This window comes from Pristis pectinata, chromosome 21 (assembly GCF_009764475.1).
Source record: "Pristis pectinata isolate sPriPec2 chromosome 21, sPriPec2.1.pri, whole genome shotgun sequence".
NCBI classification, from domain to species: Eukaryota; Metazoa; Chordata; class Chondrichthyes; order Rhinopristiformes; family Pristidae; genus Pristis; species Pristis pectinata.
In genome coordinates, this window is record NC_067425.1 from 6050859 (window position 1) to 6075635 (window position 24777).

The 24777-nt window shown below is 45.2% G+C and overlaps 1 protein-coding gene across 3 annotated transcripts in view; it reads right to left on the reverse strand.

Annotated features, from left to right (window-relative positions):
* Positions 1-24777, reverse strand: part of dph1 (diphthamide biosynthesis 1) — a 618447-nt gene that overhangs the window by 8010 nt on the left and 585660 nt on the right. For 2 of the 3 annotated variants that reach the window (XM_052035833.1, XM_052035831.1), the window contains one exon: positions 20733-21172. In XM_052035833.1, coding sequence (XP_051891793.1) covers positions 21062-21172 — 111 coding nt within the window. In that variant the 3' untranslated portion in view covers positions 20733-21061. Of the gene's footprint in view, positions 1-20732; positions 21173-24777 lie in introns of those variants that run through there. The other variant, XM_052035832.1, reaches the window with a different exon arrangement.

Here is a 24777-nt window from a genome sequence, read left to right on the forward strand (position 1 = left end):
AGAACAGGGAACCCAGTGAGGCATAAACCAAAAGCAAACTGATTCAAACACAAGACTGATTCACCTGAAAGGATTTTGGTTCTTGGCCGGTGATGGGCACAAAAATCAATAAACAGTCCGTGTCGTAAATAATCAGATTAGAGGGTGGAAAGAAAATGCCTTGAAGAACTTTTCATTACAGTGCAGTGCCCACACGTGATGCTCTGCTGAGTCCAGGAGGCTTTATCTGTGGCACTCGTGCAGCATGATTGAGTGCAGGCATTCATATTTAGTAACATCACGGACACTGCGTTTTATTGGTCTCCCTCCACTAGTGGCAGACCTCTCCTATTAATGCGGGAATGTAAGAGAATGAATGAGTTCTGTATGTTTGTTTTTAACAAAGCATTGGAAAGGGTGCAGAGGAGATGAACCAGGATGCCGCCTGGTTTAGAGTGTATGCATTATGAGGAGAGACTAAGGGAACTAGGGCTTTACTCTTTGGAGAGAAGGAGGATGAGGGGAGACATGATAGAGGTGTACAAAATATTGAGAGGAACAGATAGAGTGGACAGCCAGCGCCTCTTTCCCAGGGCACCAATGCTCAATACAAGAGGGCATGGCTTTACAGTAATGGGTGGGAAGTTCAAGGAAGATATCAGAGGGAGGTTTTTTACCCAGAGAGTGGTCGGGGCATGGAATACGCTATCTGGGGCGGCGGTGGAGGCAGGTACATTGGTCAAATTCAAGAGATTGCTAGATAAACATATGGAGGAATTTAAAATAGAGGGATATGTGGGAGGAATGGATTAGATAGTCTTAGGCGAGGTTTAAAGGACGGCACAACATGGTGGGCCGAAGGGCCTGTACCGAGCTGCACTGTTCTATGTTCTACAACCTATGTGTCAGTCACGATTTAGTAGCTAGCACTCTCACCTCTCAGTCAGGTGATTAATTCAGCCGCTCCTCCCAGTAGAACACTGAAGGAATGCTCCATTGCCAGAGGTGCTGTGTTTCGGGTGAGAAAAAAAATGGAATCTCTATCATGAAAGTGAAATATTCCATGGCATCATTCAAAGAGAAGCGAAGGGCATTCTCTCCCAGTGAACTGACCAATGATTATCCTCAGAACAGTAAGCACAGAAACAGGCCCTTTGGCCCACAATGTCTGTGCTAAACACGATGCCAAATTAAACTAAATCCCTTATCCCTTGTGCATATCCCTCCATTCCCTGCATGTGCCTGTCTAAAAGCTTCTTAAATGCCACTATCGTATCTGCTTTCACAACTACTTGGCAGAGACAGGGTAGACGGTCAGAATCTATTCCCTAAAGTAGAAATGTCAAACACCAGAGGACATGCTTTTAAGGTTAGAGGGGGGGATTTAAAGGTGATGTGAGGGGCAAGTATTTTACACAGAGAGTGGTCGGTGCCTGGAAGAGGTTACCTGGGATAGTAGTGGAAGCAGGCAGCTTGCTGGAGTTTAGGGGGATTTTAGATAGATGCATGAATATGAAGGGAATGGATGATACACAGGAAGAGGACATTTAGCATGAATTGGCATCAAGATCAGCACATCGTGGGCCGAATGGCCTGTCCAGTGCTGTACTGTTCTGTGTTCTATGTTCTACTACCCCTGGCAGCCCCATTCCAGGCACCCACCACTCTGTGTAAAAAACCTGCCCTGCACATCTACTTTAAACTTTCCCCCTCTCACTTTAAATGTCGATGTCAAAAACCAATGTCACTAAAAACGATTGGGTTATTTTCACATTGGTGGGTGCTTGCAGCGTGCTAACTTGCTGCAGTTCATTTCACATACAAGCTGCACTTTCAGAAGAACTTAACAGGTTTTAGAGAGCTATGGGAGGTCATGAAAGGTGCTACATAAATGTATATTATTTTGTTACAGAGACTGCAACCAGATGGAAATATGTCATGGAGTGTCAACACAATCTAGTTGGACTTAATGTAAATTGATTCACTTGGTTACACATTTCTGACACCTGTCCCTCAGTAATTATTGCTTCACATCAGGGGGACCCTTGCAGTGACTTTGTCAACTGCCCACATCTTTCCCTCGTTGCAGCCTGTAGAACTACCTCAAGTGCTTCACCTCATGGTTATTAAGGCTGAACCATACTTGTGACACCTCTCCCAGGCCCTCAGTCTCTTATTCCAAGCAACTGATTTCCAAATTGTTGCCCTGCCTTGATTTCGCACATAGGTCAATCATCAGGAAATTCAATCATTCTTGTCCTAATCCGTATAATGAAAGGCAGAGGTCCAAGCATTGATCCCTGTGAGACTCCATTAATCAAAGCTGTCCACTCAAGTAATTCCCATTAATGGCTACCTTCTGCTTCTTGTCAAGCCACTTTTCGGTCCAATTAGCAATTACACCTTTGATTCCATTAAGGTTTCATTTTGTTTTGCTACAAGCTTTTGTGAGGGACTTAAGTGAGATGCTTTCTGAAGGTCACAGTTAATTCCCTTCATTCACAGACTTGGTTCTACAGACAGAAAATTGAAATCATCTTTATTAGTGAGGAAGAGGGCTACATTGATGTCTCTCGTTTCTCTGAACCCTTGATTGCCAAGTCATTTGGAGGTTTTAAAGGACCCCTGCACCATATCTAGAACCAGTGGACTTACTGGCCGCACACGTCAATAGGGTGGTAAAGAAAGGCATATGGCATGCTTGCCTTTATTAGTCGAGGCACTGAGTTCAGTGGCTTTATAAAACACTGGTTAGGCTGCATCTATAATATTGCATTCAGTTCTGGTCGCCCCATTACGGAAAGGATGTGGAGGCTTTGGAGAGGGTGCAGAAGAGGCTTACCAGGATGCTGCCTGGATTGGAGGGCATGTGCTATAAGGAGAGGTTGGACAAATTAGGCTTGCTTTCTCTGGAGCGGGAGAGTGTGAGGGGAAACCTGACAGAAGTTTATAAAATTATGAGAGGCATAGATAGAGTAGACAGCTGGTATCTTTTTCCCAGGTTCGAAATGTCTAATACTAGAGGATGTGCATTTAATGTGAGAGGGGGAACGTTAAAAGGAGAGATGCAGGGCAGGCTTTTTACACAGAGAATGCTGGGTGCCTGGAATGTGCTGCCAGGGGTGATGGGAGATATAATAGAGGCATTCAAGAGGCTCTTGTATATGCACAGAATGGAGGGATATGGACCATTTGCAGGCAGAAGGAATTAGTTTAATTAAGTGTCATTAACTCCATTAGTTCAGCACAACATCGTGGGCTGAAGGGCCTGTTCCTGTGCTGTACTGTTCTCTGTTCTATGGTTACATGGTTTGCTTTGTCTTTGTACAAAACCGTGCAGTTCCTGTACCCACTAAACCAGTTGCCATGTGAACCAGGATCCTATTACATAAAAATGAAATTGAAAGAAGTACGGAAACTTTACGAATTAGTGCAATATTTAAAAAGCAGATTTATTTATCAGAGTGGTTGCTAGGAATTTTCTTGGGCTTATCCTGATCAGTTGTTGCAACTTCAGTAAAAGATCAATGAAGATCTCAATTATGTGTTTTATCCAGAGATCTTCTGTCAAATTAATTATGGGAAGATCAGGAAATTTTCAGCACAAATGTCCATTGATATTTCCTGTTCATCACAGGTCAAATGTCTTGAGTAAAACTGGTCCTCCAGTGTCACATTTCACCCGTCACACTCAAGGTCCTGTGATACACTCGGTCTTGAGTCATACTCCAAATGTTGGCACTCAACTTTTGGTGTCACACTTTAAATGCCACACTCATTCTCGTGTCACCCTCAACCTCCTCACACACTCCACAGAAAAATATGAGGCGTGTTATCTTTTATAGAACATCATAGCAGGGTCATTGTCTCCTTAGCTTCTGAATCACCACATATAATTAATCAGTTAGCATACTAACTGGCCGGACAGTAGCAGCTCCTTGGTTAACCTTTACAGTTTTGAAGAGTACACATCTACATGTAGCTCGAGCAGATCTGAAGTTACGACACACCAAGTTACCAGCTGTGAAGCAGCTTGGGTTGCCCTAACTGCTTTGCTTACAAGGTCTCCCTGACTTTTTATAACACAACATCCTCTGCTTCATGTAAAAAGCACCACAGAAGATTTGCCGATAATATAATTAATGTGTTATGGCCATCATGGCAGTTCTAAATGTACTTCAGATGATGTTCAAATGTATGTGTCATGCAAAGAAATAAAATTGAAAGTACCCAAGACAGTTATTTGGCTGTCACCAGAGGCAGTATATTCACAGCCCTTTCCTCTTAATAATGATATTTTAGAAACGAATGACTTGAACAGCAATGAACTTCTGAATCAGATCACACTGCATTTATATTATAACAAGAAGCGTTGTAGCCTTAAAAGGCATCATGAATTAACAGCAGTCATCCTGTGTATTAATGCAACATACTGACCAATGCATCCTCTGACTTATTAACAACACCTCAGGAAATTTAAATGTGTGTGTTGCTATGGTTATAGTTAAATCAATCACAGCACTGATGATGTACTGTTCTGCATCACATGTGACCAGATCTCATTCCCTTCTGACAAAACCTGCACTATTCAACAATGATGCTGGAAAGCAAAAGTCAGCCATAGCTTCCTAACCCCACCCATCTCTCCCTCCCACCCGCCTCCCCACCACCCCAGCTTCCTACCTCCCTGCTCCCCCCACCCATCTCTCCCTCCCACCCGCCTCCCCATCACCCCAGCTTCCTATCTCCCGGCTTCTCCGGCCTCAATGCTAACACTAGGCACAGGTATCTCATGGAGTATCTCGCTGCTACTGTCAGGAAGGAGGTACAGAAGCCTGAAGTCCCACACCACCAGGTTCAGGAACAGCTACTTTCCTACAACCATCAGGTTCTTGAGCCAACCTGCACAGCCCTAACCCACCTCAGCATTCCCATGGATTGTCTCTGATTGTGTCTTTGGTTTTTGCTCTAAGGTCTTGTTTTTGCACAGTCTTTTCTTTCCTCTCTTCAATGCATTGTATAATTTATATTCTGTGTGTTGTCTGTACTTACATGCCTGTAATGCTGCTGCAAGCAGGTCTTTCATTGTAGTGTACCTCACTGTACTTGTGCACATGATAATAGACTCGACAACGTGAGCTTCTGGATGAAGATATAGGCCAGCTGCTCTGGGTAATTCCCACTCTTCTGGGCACCACCCCTACCCCTTACATCACTGCTCCATGTCCCCTACTTATTCCTGTACCCCTTTTTTCCCCTAATTTCCCTCATGTTCTCACCAAACTCCTCTCATCCCTGAGTCCCTCCTCCTTCCCATCTATTGCAACCTCAGCATTCTACTTGGCCCTGGGCTTTGAACCTCTGCATCTTCAGCATCACTGGGTCTGCCGACTTCCCTTTGTAACATAACCTCAGTCTCTGTCCCCTCCCCACCAGGACTCCCGACCTTACCCTTGGCTGACTCTCCAGCCTTGGTATGGTATGGCTTAGTATGGCTTGGTATGGCAACTGCTCTGCCCATGACCACAAGAAACTGCAGAGTTGTGGACACAGCCCAGTGCATCATGGAAACCAGCCTCCCCTCCATGGACTCTGTCTACACTTCTCACTGCCTCGATAAAGTAGCCAACATAATCAAAGACCCAACCCATAGAACATTACAGCACAGTACAGGCCCTTCGGCCCATGATGTTATGCCAACATTTTATCCTGCTCTAAGATCTATCGAACACTTCCCTCGCATATAGCCCTCCACTTCTCTATCATTCATGTGGCTATCTAAGAGGACATTCTCAGACATTCTCTCTTCTCCCCTCTCCCATCAGGCAGAAGATAGAAAAGCCTGAAAGCACGTATCAACAGGCTCAAGGGCAGCTTCTATCCAGCTGTTATAAGACTATTGAATGGTTCTCTAGTACAATAAGATGGGCTCTTGACTTCATAATCTACCTCGTTATGACCTTGCACCTTTTTGTCTACCTGCACTGCACTTTCTCTGTAGCTGTGACACTTTACCTTGCATTGTTTTACCCTGTACTACCTCAATGCACTGTGTAATGAATTGACCTGTACGATCGGTATGCAAGACAAGTTTTTCACTGTACCTTGGTATGTGACAATAATAAACCATTCTAATTCCAATCCTTCACCCTCTTTAAACCAGCTTTAGAAAGTGCAGTTGCCCACTTCCTACTGCCTCCCCCACCCCCACACTCACTGGCTCCCAGTTCCCCACCCTTCACGTCTTCAGTTCCAAATGGCTGCCTTTGTGCTTTCAACCCTCCCTTTCTCCAAAACCCTCCAACATGCACCTGGCTCCACTCCCAAAACTCTGATGCTCCGATTGTATTCAATAAAATAGGCAGGCGGGCTTCGTTTTTCGAAAGAAGGTTCTGAAAGATGTGCTCATACACAGCGGGTCAAGTGTTAAAATGTCTTCTTAAACTGGTCTATGACCCTGACCCTGGCCAGCTGTTCTTCCTCTCCATCACTAGTTGCCCCTCAGGCACTGGTGCTATAAAACTGCCAAAGAGCCCCCACTGTGAATCCCCTCCTGAAACCCCTTTTTCTCTCCACATTCATTGCTCTTCAATACCCAGCTCTTTGACAAAGCCTTTGATCGCAACGAATTTATCCTTCTGTACCTAAAGGTCCACCTTTGTGTCTGTGAAGCATCTTGGGGCAGTGTTTTGCATGAAGGATGCTAAATAAAGATAAGTTCTCCTCAGTGTTGATAAACTACCTTTGGATTAAACAGATTCTTTGGGAAGTCTGTGCGAATCTGACTTGTTGTGACTGTTTGCTGCAATGTGTGAACGGCTGATGCGTTTGCTTTAATTATCCTGTGGTGGCATCTTCACTTACAGAATTAGGCTGTGGGTTGGTGCTAAGCATCTGTAAAATATTGCCTTCGATGTTTAAAAATAAAAATGATGCAAGTACAGGAAGCTTGGGAGAAAGGGCTGGGGACTTGGATGCATCTTGCAGAACATCTTTGCTTCCTCCTTTGTGATATCTTCCATTCTCAGTGAGTTCAGCAATGTCGGGTATCTGAATGGCGATGAGTCCTTTTGTTAAGTGTTATCAGTCAGCCAGTTCAGTCTCCTCACCGAACTTTCCCATTCCTTCATTAATTCACCTTCTACAACAATAAATATGTAAATGCAAACATACAAATCTCTGGGTCACGCTTACAGTAATTTGCAGAATCTGATTGTATTCAATAAAGCTGGCAGTCGGGCTTGGTATTTAGAAAGAAGCTTCTGAAAGATATGCTCAAACGCAGCGAGGCAAGTGTTAAAATGTCTTCTTAGACTGGTCTGCGAGAAGCCCAATAGATTTTTCTGGTACCATGGCTGTGTTTGAAGTGTAACATGCTTTCAAGCAAGCATGTTTAATATTTAACAAGATAATAGGTAATGAATTTCACCCCCACTCCCAGTTGTCAATCTCCCCTCTTTGAAAGCACTTGTTCAGGCTGAAGTAAGCTCCTATCAATGTTGCAGACAGCATCTCACAACAGCAAATCCATTCAGTGGTCGATCACAGTCCCTTGAGTGGTTCCTCACCCAGCCTTGATTTCCCTCCAGTTAATGCAGCTCCAAAATGGTCTTCCCATTAAGATTCCCAATCTTCATCCATTTGGCCCAGGATCAATTCCTGGACTGGGAATATTCAGCCTTTCAACTGTGGCTGTCACTCATCTCTTTTGTCACTGTTTAGAAGGCCCTGTTCTAATCCCACTCCAGAAACATAAGCAGCAAACCCAGGCTGACACTCGAACAGAATCCCAAAGGAGTGCTGCGCTGCTGTAGTTGCTTGTCATTCAGCTGTTGTTAAATGAGGTGTCCTCTCAGGTGGTTCTACTTCAAACAAGTGCAGGCGAGCTCTACCCGCTGTTCTGGTTAACCAACGTAACTAAAAACTGATTATCTGGTCATCCCATCATTGCTATTTGTGGGAGCTTGCTATGCACAAGTGTTTTCTGTGTTTTCTACATTGCAATGGTCACTAACCTTCATAAGTACTTTGTGACTGTACAGCACTTTGAGGTGTCGGTAAAGGTGCCATAGAAATGCTTGTTCTTTTTCCCCTTCCCAAGTATTGGTAGGGATTTTAATGGTTATTTAATTTATTGTTGTTGCTGCCAATATGAACATTTATTCCCCATCCCTACATCGTCTCTGAGCTGAGGGTGCAGTTAAGAGGCACGTTGATAAGTTTGGAGTTACACATTGATCAGACCGGATACAGATGGAATATTTCCCTCCCAGAGGGCTGTTACATCCACCCAGTAGTCATCCAGGGGAGTGCAAGTACCAGTGGGGGTGTCAGGTCCAATAGGTGTGACAGTACCAGTGAGTGGTTATCACACATCTGACCTGCCCTCCCAACAACTTGTCCTTTGATCCTCGATTTGTTTGGATATCAATTCTTCGGCTGCCATTGTGGGATTTGGTTCAAAAGTCCAGACCTCCGAATGCTGGTCCTGTAATTTAACCACAATGCTACCATTTGGGGACGGGGCTAAGCCCATTCCTGGCCACTGACATCCTACACTCACCTTCCTTTCTGATCAGCCCTTTGTCACCTCCGCCTGTCAGCTCCCAGCCTCTGTCACTAATTCCACTCTCCCCTCCCCCACCTGCCTATTACTCCTCCTCACCTGCATCCACCTATCACCTGCCAGCTCTTTTGCTCCACCCCTTCCCCTCACCTCTTCATACCGGCTCTCTCCCCTCATCTTCCAGTCCAGATGAAGGGTCTCAATGCCAAACATCAACTGTCCATTTCCCTCCACAGATGCTGCCTGACCCGCTGAGTTCCTTCAGCAGTTTGTTGCTTTGCTCCAGATCCCAGCATCTTGTGCCTCCAATGCGGCAGCTTATTGCAATGAAGTGAGAAAGCAGCCCACAACCTAGGACAGAAGGTTAACGATCAATGATTGGAAACTTAGAACTGACGCTGAGATCCACTGATAAACAGCCCTGGGTCCTTGATGATTGATATACCTAGGTAGCACTGGGTGCCACAGTGCTCAGTGAACATCAGGCAAATCTTGTTTCAATGTCATTTTGTTGACTTAATTTTAGTCTGTGCACTTGCAGCGATGGAAGTCTTCCTATTAATTAGAATATATTTCTGTAACACTTTACTCTGTACTGTTATTGTTTTTACCTGTACTATATCAATGCACTCTGTACTAACTCAATGTAACTGCACTGTGTAATGAATTGACCTGTACGATCAGTATGCAAGACAAGTTTTTCACTGTACCTCGGTACAAGTGACAATAATAAACCAACACCAATACTTCCCTAGCTTTTAAATTTAACAAGGCGATGAATATATTCCATTACTGTTGATATAGCATCTTGCCCATGAAGAAGAGGAGCTGGAGAGATCTCCCCAATGTCCTGAGGTCAATATTTATTCCCAGATCAACAGAACTAAAGCAGATTGTTTGGTCGTTATCCCATTGCTGTTTGTGGGAGCTTGCTGTGCACTAATTGGTTTCCGTGTTTCCTTAGTAACCACATTTCAAAAATACTTTACTGACAGTAAAATGCTTTGGAACGTCCTGTAGTTGGAAAAAGTGCAATGTAAATAATAAGTCTTACTTTATTTCTCATTACTGGTAACCATGGGCAACGTGCCACCACCCTCTCTCAGTTGTTCCCGGAACTGACTACTGTAACATATAATCACATTTACGGTGCCAATAAACCACAGAGATAGATACTTAGACAAGCGCTGTGACAACTAATGAAAATAAACTATTCCTGGGACAGCCTGGGGCTGTGAAAACATCAGAAAATTAATTTCAGTCCGCAGACCTGAATACATTATGCAAATTAAATTTCAACTTGACTTTCCCCCTCCAGGCACGAATATAGACTACCATATGGGTCCGGGTGTGTTACGATATTTATATGCATGTTCCTGACCCCAAAACAGATGTTAACAGCTGGTCAGGTTTGTGAGATGTGGAGACTTCCAGCGACTGAGGCGTTCCCAAGCAACATCTTACTCTCTGCTCAATCCAGACACTTGTCAGTAGATGTGAAGGCTGACTGGTCGATGAGGGGTTACTGGTTATAAATGATTTTCTATTTTTATTGTCTCTTTCACAACATTAAGGCACTGCACACTTTACAGCTCCTAAGTAATTCTGAAGTGTAGTCACTGTTGCAATGTGGGAAATATCGAAGCCAATTTGTGTAGAGTAAGATCCCAACAAGCAAGGACTTATATTTACCTACTTATTTACTTATACAGCGTTCTGACTGGTTGCATCACAGCCTGGTATGGAGGCTCCAAGGCACAGGATCGTAAGAGGCTGCAGAGGGCTGTAGACCCAGCCAGCTCCAACCCTCAACCCTCCCCACCATCGAGGACACCTTCATGAGGCGGCGCCTCAAGAAGGCGGCATCCATCACTAAGGACCCTCCCCATCCGGGACATGCCCTCTTCTCGTTACTACCATTGGGGAGGAGGTACAGGAGCCTGAAGACCCACACTCAATGATTCAAGAACAGCTTCTTCCCCTCTGCCATCAGATTTCTGAACGGTCCATGAACCCATGAACACTACCTCGTTATTCCTTTTTTTGCACTATTTATCTATTTTTGTAATTTATAGCAATTTTATGTCTTTGCACTGACCTGCTGCCACAAAACAACAGATTTCATGTCATCTAAGTCAGTGATAATAAACTTGATCTGATTCTGTGATGTTGATGGAGGGAACGGAACGGAATTCATTCACTCTATTTAAAATAATGCCACGGCCCCTTTCAGCAAAAAACAAGCTGCTGGAGGAACTCAGCGGGTCAGGCAGCATCTGTGGAGGCAGAGGGATGGTCACTTTGAGTCCTGATGCAGGGTCTTGACCCAAAATGCTGACCATCTCTGCCTCCATAGATGCTGCCTGACCCACTGAGTTCCTCCAGCAGCTTGTTTTTTTGCTGCAGATTCCAGCATCTGCAGTCTCTTGTGTCTCCAGGGCCTTTTTTATATCCACCAGATAGAGATGAGTGAGTCTTAGTATTTCATCAGAAAGAAGGCACCTCGGACAGAGCAGCACTCCTTCTGTACTGTGCTGGAATGTTCAGATCATCTCCCTGAAGGCACAACCAATATCAAACGCAATCTAATACATTTTGTGGGCTGCTTAAAGGTTATTTTTTGTACTCGGCTTATCTTTAATACTAATGTACTAATTCTTGCTCAAGTTTTTTTCTATCATTAGTACCACCAACAAGTTTTCCAGTAAGAGTTCTTGTAAACAATACTTTTCGGAAGGGATGATCAGTTGGGGGCAGGTCAGATTACGTGGTGCTCAGTCATCGATAGGCTCATACCAGTGGAACCAGTACATCTACTGGAAATAACATACCCACTGGAGCTGATAAATCCCCTGTCACACCCAGTGGTATTGACATTTGCATTGGATATCACTCTCACACACACACACACACACACACACACACACACACACACACACACACACACACACACACACACACACACACACACAAATACTGACACATGCATGAGAACTTATATACACATTTGTGCACACACACACTAGAAGTGGCACCCCTAATGACTAATGGTGCTGGTAGACAAACATGCATGCTGGAACTGACACACTTGTTAATACTGACTTTTGCAGTGGAACACAACCACTAGTACTGACACACGCATAAAAACATACACACACATTTGTACTCTCACACACATACAGAGGAAGTGACACACCCTTTGGTACTGAGATGTACACTGGAACTGACACATCAATTTTATAGACACACACACACACACACACACACAGAGGAAGTGAAATACCCTCTGTGACTGACGTGCCTACTGGGACCTGCTTTTCATTAATACACGGGATGTGAGTGTTGCTGGCAAGGCATCTTGAACTTAGGGAGTTCTTAGTTCTTAGAACTTAGAGAGAGGTTGGAACGTAGGAGAATGAGGGGCGACCTTATAGAAGTGTGTAAAATTATGAGAGGCATAGATAAGGTGGACGGTAACAGCCTTTTCCCCTGGGTAGGGGAGTCCAAAACTCGGGGGCATAGATTTAGGGTGAGAGGGGAAAGATTTAAAAGGGACCTGAGGCGCAACTTTTTCATGCAGAGGGTGGTGAGTATATGGAATGGGCTGCCAGAGGAAGTGGTTGAGGCAGATACAATAGGATCATTTAAAAAGCACTTGGATTGGTACATGGAGGGGTGGGGCTTAGAGGGATATGGAGTGAACGCAGGAAATTAGGACTAGCTGGGTGGCCACCGTGGTCAGCATGGACTGGTTGGGCCGAAGGGCCTGCATCCGTGCTGTATTGCTCTATGCCTCTATGACTGCCGTGCCTTCTGCTTTTAAAATTGTAGTGTTTTGGCCAATATTTACCTCTCAGCCACCTTTATCACATCAAGTCCATGGGAGCTGGCTGCGTTCAAACTGGCTGCCACACTTCCTACATTTCAGCAGTGAGGATGCTTCAAAATATATGTTCCATTGGCTTTGGGATGTTCTGAGGCGGTGAAAAGCAAAATGCAAAAGGATGTTCCCTTGGGATGATCCACACCATGGTCACCCTGCAGAGTGGTGATCAGAGGAGAAAAATCCCTCAAACCTTCCAGCTATCAACATTAAGATTTTGATGGGGTATTTGTAAGCAGAAAATAGGCTCCTTTTCGTGACAAATCAACAAAGGCTGACCAGGGGGACAGGACCAGAGGTTCGTTGAAGCACTTGGATTTTAATCCTGTGTTCCCATGAGCCGTGTGTCCCTGTTGCAGTGTGGAATCTCTACCACACCACTATCAGCAATGATCAAATGTAAAAGCAACACTGTGGCATGATTGCCTCACACAGGAAGGTGCTCATTATGCCCGTTTTAAAACCTCATCATTAACCGAGTCAGTGTTTGCCTCATCGTTGCACTGAAGTACCTACAGCTGCTGCGGGTGACTGTTGAGCAGCTCTTGTCAGCAGCACTGGGCTCGGTCTTGTGAGTTTTACCCTGGTCCCTGGGTGCTCTGTCTGTACAGTCTGTTAATTGCTCTACGCTTGCTGTGGTGGTTCAGATAACGGCACAGCCACCACAAGGAGCTTAACACTGTTCTCACCTTCTGTCCAATTTACAGAAATTATCATCTGTCTGCATCCTCTCAGTTACAGCGTGATTTCTTTACATCCTTTTGAAGGATTTTGGACTTTTCAATGTGGTGTCTTGGTATCTGTCGGTAATGTGTCAGCTGTGACTCATTGGATACCATGATCACTTCTTGCTCAGAGGTTTGTGGGTTCGGGCCTCACTCCAGACTTTGGCATGAAATCTAGGTTGAAGTACTGAGGGAGTGCTGCACTGCCAGTGTGCTGCCTTACGAGTGGGGTGTTAAATCTGCAGTGGCTAACATCCCTGGTTCTTGGAGCCGCATCTTATTCAGAAGTCTGAGAGATGCAGGAGACATTCAGCTTTTATAAACGCATTTTTATTGCTAATGCCACACTAAACCCACCCTGGCTGCTTCGTGCCCACTGGCTGCAGAAGCTAGAGGCCTGGTGAGTCTCTGTCCTGGCCCCAGGCCTTTGGAAATTTATTAATCTTAAAATATTGTGTTATTTACATGACAAACTGCAACCACTTTTGTCATACCCTTTTAACACTTTTCTATCAAAATACGGATGAGCAGCAAGAGCAACGTTCCATGAAATAACCAAACTAACTTTGGTTGTTCTGTCAGCTTGCTTACTTTTGGAAGGAAGTGCTGCTTAGGGGTCATTTCAATGTGGTTACCTTGTTTTTCTTTCATTCTGACCAGGAGGATGTACAGATGAAAACCTGCGATCTGTTTTATGGCGACGTCTCAAGTAGTTTGCTTTGTAGTGAATGAGTGATGTCTTGGAGCACAGAGGCTTGGCATCTTTAAACGTCAATGTAAACTCTTCCTATTTGAGCTCAAAACTTCTGTTATCTCTTCACGTTTGGGTTTCTTACAATTTGATGTCATTGTCATCCACAAAACTAATGTAGAGCTATTAACACTTGAGGCTTCTGAGCTGTGCGACAGCCTGTATTACATAGAACTTGCCTTCTGTAGAGATATCCTGCAGGGGATGATTGCAAGGATACCAGGTGTATTCACCACATGGCTGAATATAGTCTGACTGCAGTTATCTGACGTCATAGTCCCCTGATGCTCCACATCTCCGCGTTTTATGGCCAGGCACCCAAGGTTAGAGGGCACTGCGAACTAGGCACTGAACACCCCCCACCCATGACGGGTAGACAAAGTTACAGCACCAAAGGGTGTGTTTGCTGTAAATCTCTGAGAATTGCACCCAAGCACTGAAAGGGTCACTTGCAGCTCGAACCCCCGTGTTACATCACTGTCCTGTCTAGCAGCCCCCAGTGAGTTATAAACCATGCCACTGATGTCATGCAAAGAATAGGCAAGTTATCCCCAGCGCCCTAATCAATATTTACCCTTCAACCTACGTTCTAAAGAGGTTTTAAATTAAACTGCTGCTTGTGAGAAGATGGCGTGTACATAATTGGCTCCTGTGTTTCCTCAGTCACAACAGTGCAAGCACTTGAAAGAAAATAATGAATTGGCTGTAAAGCAGTCCTAAGTCATGAAGGGCCCTATCAATGCAAATTATTCTTTATTTTAAGGAAGGTAGGAATGGATAAAAATGGTAAATTGACAGATTATAGCTGGAAGTGAAGAGTACAGAGCTGTCTGCTCAGCCAAAATCACTGCACAATGGATGGTTGCTCACTGCTCAAGGTGCCTGATTTGTTTCATCGGAAGGTGAGGAGAGATAAGCAGAGAGTAACAATGGAGAATTGGTTCACTGACCTTTGAGAAATCATCCTTAACAGCAGGATGTTCTGTCCAAGAACTACCGTGGAGAAAGGATAGATATAAAAACGAAGACAGGCTGCAAGACAAGATGAATGCTGCAGAGATAAAGGCAAGGCCTGAAGAACTGTTGGAATGGAAAACATGCTCAAATTGGCAACTGCAAGCCCGAGGGAGATAAACCGACAAAAACACAGCCATTTCATTAGGTGGAGCTACACACAATATTTGAATAGGATGCAGGGGGATAGGAACCTTTGGATCACACATAAAAAAATCTATTACCTTTCTGTTCATGGGTCAGAAAGGTTGTATTCTGCGGGAGACCAAAATTCTGCTGCTAAAGTATAGCGTACAAAGCTCCAAACCTTAGGTCAGTCTGGCTCTCCCTCTGTTAATGCATTATTTCTGAAGTCATTTAGTGGCTTCAAACCTTCATACTTCTGTGATAAGGTACTCATTTACTTTAGTACTGCATTAATTTTCTTAGCTCTCTCTCAGCTTGATTTTAGGCATGTGATTTTGCAAAGGTGGATGTGACAGACAAAATAAGTATGAGATGCAGTGTGTACAAAAAGGACACCTTGCATTTGTTTCGTCGTTTATAGATGAGATGCAGAATAGACTCAATTGTCATAAAAGGCGCACTCACATACGAAGGGTGTCGCCGTGCTGTGTATGAATGATGCAACGTCAAGGTGTATGGGAAAAAGATGTCCCTGGAGATGAACATTATTGTCTTCGAAGAAATAGGTTTAAAGTCTATGTGACTCCGAAGTTCATAAAAGGAAGCCTAGTTATAAATCAAGTGCAATTTTTCTCTTCCTAACTAGGTGACAGCTTTACTAAACCATGACAGTTCTGTCTCCACATATTCAATAGAGGGGAAAAAAACATGTCACGAGAGTTCACGTCTCTCGGCTGCTGCTGCTGCCTGTTTACAATTTCCACTCCAGCTTCTTAATTAAGTTAAGAAGCTCGGCAGACAATTCCCCTGTGCACCCACTTTCACAGGAATAAAAGACTTGGATAGAAGAAATTGCTGATTATATCTCGGTGTTGAGGTGAAAGTTTAATTGTTTCTTTTGATCACTGCCATAGGTATGGAAGCTCTCCTCTCCCACACCACCTCCCCCACACCCATCACCCCTTCCGTATCCGAGCACAGAATGTATCATTCGGCTATCCTCCCATGGGGGAAGCGGCAGAGCCGGTCCTGATCTTGTGGTGCCCCGGAGTTAGTCATTTCCCAAAAAGATGCAGTGGATCAGACAAGGAGTTCCTGGTTTCCTACTGCAAGAACCTTGAGATCAATCAGGAGAGGTCATATTGCCAGCCCTTTGGGATTAATCTCCTGGGCAGGCTGAGAGTGAGGAGAAAAACATAAGGGGCACTAAAAGAATTGAATGTTGTTTTAATTTTCTTGGAACACCTTTGCATAGACTTAAGGTGGGAGGGGAAAGACTTAAAGAGGACCTGAGGGGCAAATTCTTCACACAGAAAAATCCGCAGGGTGGTGGATATGTGGAACAGGCTGCCGGAGGAAGTGGTAGAGGTGGGTACAATCACAACCTTTAAAAGGCATTTGAACAGGTACATGGAAAGGAAAGGTTCAGAGGGATGTGGGAAATGAAAGCAACTTGGTCGGCATGGACAAGTTGGGCTGAATGGCCTGTTTCTGTGCTGTATAACTCGATGAATCTATGACAATACTGGAGGAGGAGAATGTTTGACCAGATGGAGTAGCTGGGGGTGGAATGTCAAGAGTCTGCAGGAGTAAATTCAGAGTTGGCAACTTTCCCATTACCAACACACCAATCATAGTATTTCTTATTGAGAAGCTGTAACTCTCCAATCATGGTGTCCCTTATTGTTGCTTTGACTGAGATTAGTTGAATTCCCCATTGATCAGAAAGGAACTGAGGGGATTGTGAGGCTCTGTATGGACACCACAACGTGCACCCATCCACCCAGTCACTGAGGGCCATACCCACTTACTTTCTTCTACTCCTGGGTGATGGGAGATCAGAGACAAGAATCTCAGGTCCAGTGGGAGACGAGAGCCCCCGTTCCTCATCAAAATCCCAGAGAGCAGGACATAGGGTGGCGGGGGGGAGGGGGGTGTCAATGAATGTGTTCACATTCATCATGGAGTTATGAAAAGAACACAAGCAGGTAGAAAGGACAGAACTTTAACACAGAAACAATCCACATTTTGGTGTGGGAAGTGGCTAAAGTGCTGGATTAAGGTTCCATTCTCTTCAGGGGTGTGGGTTTGAATCCTACTGCTGCCAGATGTTTATTCAGCATTGATAAGATGGGCTGAATGGTCTCCTTTCATGTACATAAATCAGTGGAAGGATTGGGTTACCCCATGAAGGCACCGCTGACAATGTGGCAATCCCTCAGTATTGCACCAGAATGTCACCCTCAGTAAACGTTCTGATGTCTGTGGTGTGGAGTGTGAGTCTATGACCTGCCCTATGACGGTGAATTTGAGTTGTCTACTCAGCCAGAGGTCATCAATAAGGTTGATCATTTAGGAATGCTTTTAGACCTCACCGGTTCTAACCATTTTTACTAAAAGAATTAAATACCTGGAACTATGAATTGGGGGAAATTGCAGTTTTTTTTTGACACCTTAAGAAAACTGCCACCTGCAAGCTAACAGCCTTAAAGGCTTGCAGGAAACTCTGTGACATTCACAACTAGAAATGCTTGAGGAACACTGGAATTTAGCAGCAATAAAAGACTCCAGATTCATAAAGACAGAGACTGGGTGAGGAAACAATTGTTATTGGCTTTCTGCTGCAGTGTTGACAGAGACAGTCAGCATCAGTGTCAAACTGCTCAATGTTAAGTGGCAGATCATCTGAATACCTTTCAGAGCTCAAGATATTCACAGGCACAACATATAAGAGGGAAACTGATAGGTGTCGGTTATCATTGGCCTCACTGACCAGCTGTAGTTCCTCAAAGCAAGGTTCATGCTTCAGCTAATTAACTAATTCAACTAAGAGATATTTGCTGACATTTAGAGATTAGCACAGACTTCCTTGTGGTCTCTTCCCCAGCCTGCCTTCAGAAAGGTGTAAGCCTTCTTTTAAGGTGTGTCCTTCCCCCTTCCCATCCCCAACACCATCCCTTTGTGCAGTACCAATATCGTTCACGTGTGGACCTCTCAGGCCCTTAAGACATTGGTAACCATCTCTCTATAGAGGACGGTGTCCCCTGAATATCTCGATACCCTTTCCATACACTATAGAGTCTTCCCGTGAGGCTCTATCCATCTCTCTGTGCAGTACTCTCCTGTGCTTCTCTATTCCCCACCCTAAGGCCCTTTATGTATATAACCCCATTGTCCACCTCCATCTCTCTTAATACACCACTGCAACTCACTGTTTAACTCTAGTCCTCTCTAAACGGCGTAGACTCCCTCTACATGCCTAAGAGCTTACCATGCACCATAGTTTGTCTGTGTACATCTCTATCTCCCTCCCGACAGTACAGACTCCTCCCTCTCCCTCTCCATACACGGACAGGCCTCAGGAGGTTTTACACATTCCGTGCATAATCCAACTAAACCTACAGGGTAAACGACATTATGCACTTCTGCAGTGTTTACTATAGTGCAGGATGAGAACCTGGGAAATCTGGAGCACTTCCCATAACTCAAGAGCCACCTCTCCGCAAAGGCAGAAAGCGACCATTAAATTCAGCAGCACCTTCAGTGCACCAGTGGCTTTTGGCTGTGTGAGGAAGAGGGTGTTTGAAGCACTCAAGATGAACATCTCAGGGTGCTTCATGGTGGGAGAAAGTGTTGGGTGCCCTATAATAAATGATCTGGGTTTAATGCTGACAGCTGGAGGTGTGTGTGTGTGTGTGTGTGTGTGTGTGTGTGTGTGTGTGTGTGTGTGTGTGTGTGTGTGTGTGTGTGTGTGTGTGTGTGTGTGTGTGTGTGTGTGTGTGTGTGTGTGTGTGTGTAATTGTTTGCAATGAATTGCCCTGGTGTGGAGGTGAGTGGTAGAATCTGGGGGAGTTGATGGGAATGTGGGAAGAAGAGGTGACAGGGAAACCTATTGTGTGAATGGGATTGGTCTGTGAATCGGCAAAGACCTGATGGGTCAAATGGCCTCCTTTTATGTTGCAAGAGAAACAGAATATGTTAAACTAGGGAGTGAGACAGACGTGAAGGTGGAGAGATGGTTGGAGGTGCAGGGAGTCTGACAGACAGAACTGTGAGCAGGTAAAGGGTCCATCACTGACATGGTGGTGGGAGGGATGGACACACCTATAGCAAAGCCTGTAATAAATCCCTTCTGGAGAAACTCCTTTAGCTAGGGAGAATGTTGAATGCACTCCCACAATGAAGAGTTCAGGTGACCAGCACAGGAAAAATGGATGAACAAATAAAGAAGCAATGGAGGTTAATTAACAGTAGAGCCCTGGGGAGTGTTGTAGAACAGATGCACCTTGGAGTTCAGGTATACGGTTCCCTGAAAGTAGAGTTACAGGTAGTCAGGCTGGTGAAGAAGGCTTTTAGCATGCTGGCCTTCATCAGTCAGTGCGTTGAGTATAGGAGTTGGGTGGTTATGTTGCAGTTGTACAAGACATTAGTGAGGCCACACTTGGAGTATTGTGTTCAGTTTCGGTCACACTGCTATAAGAAAGATGTTATTAAATTGGAAAGAATGCAGAAAAGGTTTAAGAGGACGTTGCCAGGACTCGAGGGAAAGAGTGATAGGGAGAGGTTGGACAGGCTAGGAATTTTTCCTTTGGAGTGTAGGAGATTGAGACGTGATTTTATAGAGGTGTGTATAATCATGAGGGGCAAAGAGAAGGTGAATGCACTCAGTCTTTTCCCCAGGGATGGGGAGTCAAGAACTAGAGGGTGTAGGTTTAAAGTAAGAGGGAAAAGATTTACTAGGAACTTGAGGGGCAACTCTTTTATACAGAGGGTGGTTTGTATATGGAACGAGCTGCCAGAGGAAGTGGTTGAGGCAGGTGCATGAAAAACATTTAAAAGACAGTTGGACAGCTTCATAGGTAGGAAAGGTTTAGAGGGATATGGGCCCAAGGTGGGCAAACGGGACTGGCTTGGATGGGCACCTTGGTCTGTATGGACGAGTTGGGCTGAAGGGCCTGCTTCCCTTCTGTATGACTCTATGATGAAATGGGATAATGTAGGGTTATACGGACCAGTAAACATTGGCCTGGACCAGTGGGGTCCTGTGGGCTGATCTGTGTTGCATGTAAATGCAGAGATGGCCAAGGTTATGGGGGTTTAAGCACACATTATTCCACGGAAAGGTAAAACTAATGCTGCAATGGATCAAATAACAGACATCGTCATCCTGTTGACCAAACCATATGTGTGAGTAAGGGTTATACTCTCAATCTTTGCAAAACAAAGATACTCTGTCCAACCTGGTCCTGCTATACAACATTGCCCCCGACAATAAAGGCTCAGGACGAGATCCTAGAAAACGTGGACCACTTCCTACTTCTCAGGAGCCAAAGGCAAACACCCTCGATGAAATTCATCGTGTTTTGAAAACCTTCTTGAAAAAGCTTGAAGCATCCTTACTGACTCTGAGGAATGCCTCTTTACATGATCACTCAAAGTGGAGAACCATTTGGGTTGGCACTAAGAACTTCTAGTCCATGTGCTGGGAGCACGCAGAAGCCCAGTGCAAACAGTGGACCACCTGTCTACCTACCCACCCCGCCAAGCATCTCCTGCCCCACCTATGGCCTCATCCACCAATTCATAACTCACAAGAGTGCAAGCAAGTCATCCCTGATCCTGAGCAACAGCCGGAGAAAAACTCAGAGCAATTAAAAAGTCCAGTGTCCAACAACAAAGAAAGGTGAATAAATTCAAAAGTTAGTCAATTTATTTCTTGTTTCATTGTCAGTCGAAGATTGCCCCAAATCCTATCCCATCACTGCCGAGCCTGTAGCTGCAGCCTGAGGGTTGAACCTGTACTCCTTCTCCCACACAGGTGTGTCCCAATCTAATTTCATATTTTGCATTAAAACACCAGAACGATCCCATTTTGTGTATTTGCCACTCAACAAGCTTGAAGGAACTCCTGGTCAAGCTCAGCGGGTTGGTGGTTGAGGTGGCGTTCCTTAGTTCCTTGAATCCATGGCTTCTGTCGCCTCAGTGCTTCCTTGGTGCCTGGGCTCATACCTGTGACGTCACTGGGAAGGCAGCTCCTCTGATTTGCTCTCGGCAGACTCCTCTCGCTGGCACCTAGGATCTGTACACGTGCCCCTGACTGCTGCTGCCACTGCCTCTGCTGGCTTGGCCTGGGTGGAAAAATAAAACCAGATCATGTCCATATATAACGTGTGGCAAACATCAGTGGCTGGCACTCTCACCTGAGCCAAAAGGTGGGTTCAAGCCCATTACTTCTGTCTCCCCAGTGCAGTAACAAGTTGAGATGTGAAATCAAGCCCTTGTCTGTCACTTCAGGACCAAAGATAAGAACACTACTGAATGTAAAGACCACGTATGTAAAAGGTTTGCAATATGTATATATATAGTGCAAACTATATATCTTTTTTTTATTACGAATAAAGTTCATTTTTGAAATATATGAAAAAAAGATGGACCAACAAGCACCAAGAACTCACTAGGCTGGTGGTGAGAGGGGCCCTTATGGTCAGAGCCTTTCTGTACAGACAATATATCATCTCCAATGCACGCTGTCCTTGGGATAGCTGGGGTGGGGAAGAGACGGTCACCCACCTCTTTGCAGACTGTGGATTTGCTCAGGGGGTGTGGAGAAGGATGCAAGGGTCTGTGTCTTGGTTCATCCCCAGTAGCTGCATAACAGAGGGCTCTCTGACCTACGGGCTGTTCCCAGGAGCACACACCGAGACATCGAGTGCTGCTGGAAGGTCATCAACTCAGTGAAAGACGCCCTTTGGTCTGCCCGAAACTTGTTGGTCTTCCAGCACAGCGAGATGTCCGTCAGGAAATGCTGCTGACTGGCACAGTCCAGGCTGCAGGAGTATGTGCTGAAGGATGCACTGAAGCTTGGTGCAGCCAATGCAAAGTCTCTGTGGGGAAGGACCTCAGTCCAGGGTCCTTCCGCTACTGGACATTGAGGGGCTGTGCCTAGTGGAGAAGCCCCTCATAAAACAAAAGGGTGCATCACCCCAAGGGGCCACATGAGTGGCAATGGTGCTATGTTTAGAAGAAAGTGTTCACACTACTGAACGCATTGACCAAATGACACTAAGAATGTAGAGAGCTTTGTACTGTGCTTTTCTTTTTGTGTAAATATATATTATTAGGAATAAAGTTTATTTTAGAAATAAAAAGAAAGATAGACAGAAAAGAGATGTCACCAAGTGAATGCTGCAGGCCGGCACATCCCAGGCCTCAGCTGAAGGCACCGAGAGACACACTGAAGCTTGGTGCAGCCAGCGCAAAGGTTTTGTGGGGAAGGACTGCTGCCCAAGGTCCTGCAAACCTCTATTGTTCAAAGAGGCCACATGAGTGAGAGTCAATGATCGACTGTCAGAATCATTTTTTTCTCCAGGGCAGAAATGTCAACCACTAGAGGACATACATTTAAGGCGAGAGGGGGAAAGTTTAAAGGAGTTATGTGGGGCAAGTTTTTTACACGGAGAGTGGTGGGTGCCTGAGATGGGCTGCCACAGGTAATGTGGAAGCAGGTACAATAGTGGTGTTTAAGATGCTGTTAGATGCATGAATATGCAGGGAATGGAGGGAGATGGATCATGTGCAGGCAGAAGGGATTCAGTTTAATTTGGCATTGTGTTTGGCACAGACATTGTGGGCTGAAGGGCCTGTTCCTGTGCTGTACTGTTCTAGGTTCTATGAGTTGCATTCGTGCTTAGCTCATGGAATGTATTAACCAGATGACACTTTGAATTTATAGACCTGAATGTATACACTGGACAGCACAATGAATGTAAAGAAAGCTATGTACTGTCTATATTTCTTGTATATATTTTTATCAAATAAAGTTTATTTTTGAAATATATATAAAAAAACAGATGGATATAAAAGATCCCACGACACGACTCGATGAGAAGCAGGGAGGTCCACAGTTATTCACCTATCAACATTATTAACCCAGATGGCCTGGCTATTTTTCACATAGCACAGATTCGCTGCCAGGTTTCCCATGTTATGATACTGACCTCCCATCAAGAGGGAACCCATTGCTGAGCGCTTTGGGATGCACTGGGTCGATGACTGGTTCCATGCTATATAAATGTAAAACCACCCTTCATTTTATTGATGGATTATATGGGCACCGAAGGAGTGCCGCATTATCAGAGGAGCACTACCCTGGGATTTATTTTTTTAATGTGTTCATTTATCAGGCTGTGGGCATTACTGGCAATGCCAGCATTTATTGCCAACCCCTAACTGCCCTGTCCCTGTCCTGCTGCAGGCAGACTTGGGCTGCTTCATTTGCTGAGGAGTTGCTAATGGAATTGAACATTGTGCAATCATCAGTGGACCTCCCCACTTCTGATCTTACGGCTGGTGAAGCAGTTGAAGATGGCTGGGTCGAGGGCACTGCCCTGTGGAACTCCTGCAGGAGCTTAGGGCTGGGATTGTTGACTTCCCAAGCATTTCCCTGTGTGTCAGGAATGACTCTTAATGTCAGTGAGCTTGATACCACGCTGTCAAATCTTGGTTCCAAGAGCAGTCACCCTCATTTCACTCCTGGAATTTTGTCCATGTTTGGATCAAGGTCGTAATGAGGGCTGGAGGTGACTAGTCCTGGCTAAACCCAAAATGGGCTTCAGTGAGCCAGTTATTAGTGCTGGTTGATGGTGCTGTCGATGACACATTTTGTTGCTTTGCTGCTGAAGGTGACCACTAGATGGTCAGGGGGACAAACCGAGGCAGTGCTGCATTGTCAAAGGAGCAGTCATGAGGGATTGCTATGTTATTGGAGAGATTGCTGTGTCATTGGAGGGATTGACGTGTCATTGGAGGGATTGCTGTATTAATGGACAGAATGCAGCAACGTCAGAAGTCTTTCAATCATGTGCTAAACTGAGACCTCTTCCACCCATTCCATTGGTCCAGATGGACACTGATGACTCCATGGCAAGACTTTGATGGAGCGAGGGGGAGAGCAGAGTTCTCCCAGTGGCCTGACCAATACAGGGAAGTATAATTAGGAAGTAAATAAGGCCAATTAGCATCATCAATCACAGATTATCTGTTCATCTATGTCAATACTGTCATTAGGACCTTGCTGGTGCCAAGTGGCTCCTCTTTTGGCCGAGAGTGACTGCAGTCCAAAGACCAGCAACCTTTGCCAAGCAAGTCAGGCAGCATCTGTGGAGGTAGAATCAGAGTTGGTGTTTCAGGTCAATGAGCTTACAGCAGAACTGGAAAAGTTAGAGATCAAACATGTTTTAAGTTGTGGAATAGAGAGAGAGTGGAGAGAACAATGGGGATGTCTGTGGAAGGGAGATGGCCAATGGGGATGTCTGTGGAAGGGTGACGGCCAATGGGGATGTCTGTGGAAGGGAGAAGGCCAATGGGGATGTCTGTGGAAGAGTGACGGCCAATGGGGATGTCTGTGGAAGCGTGACGGCCAATGGGGATGTCTGTGGAAGGGTGACGGCCAATGGGGATGTCTGTGGAAGGGAGAAGGCCAATGGGGATGTCTGTGGAAGAGTGACGGCCAATGGGGATGTCTGTGGAAGCGTGACGGCCAATGGGGATGTCTGTGGAAGGGTGACGGCCAATGGGGATGTCTGTGGAAGGGAGAAGGCCAATGGGGATGTCTGTGGAAGAGTGACGGCCAATGGGGATGTCTGTGGAAGCGTGACGGCCAATGGGGATGTCTGTGGAAGGGTGACGGCCAATGGGGATGTGGAAGGGAGATGGCCAGGAGAGACTAAATATT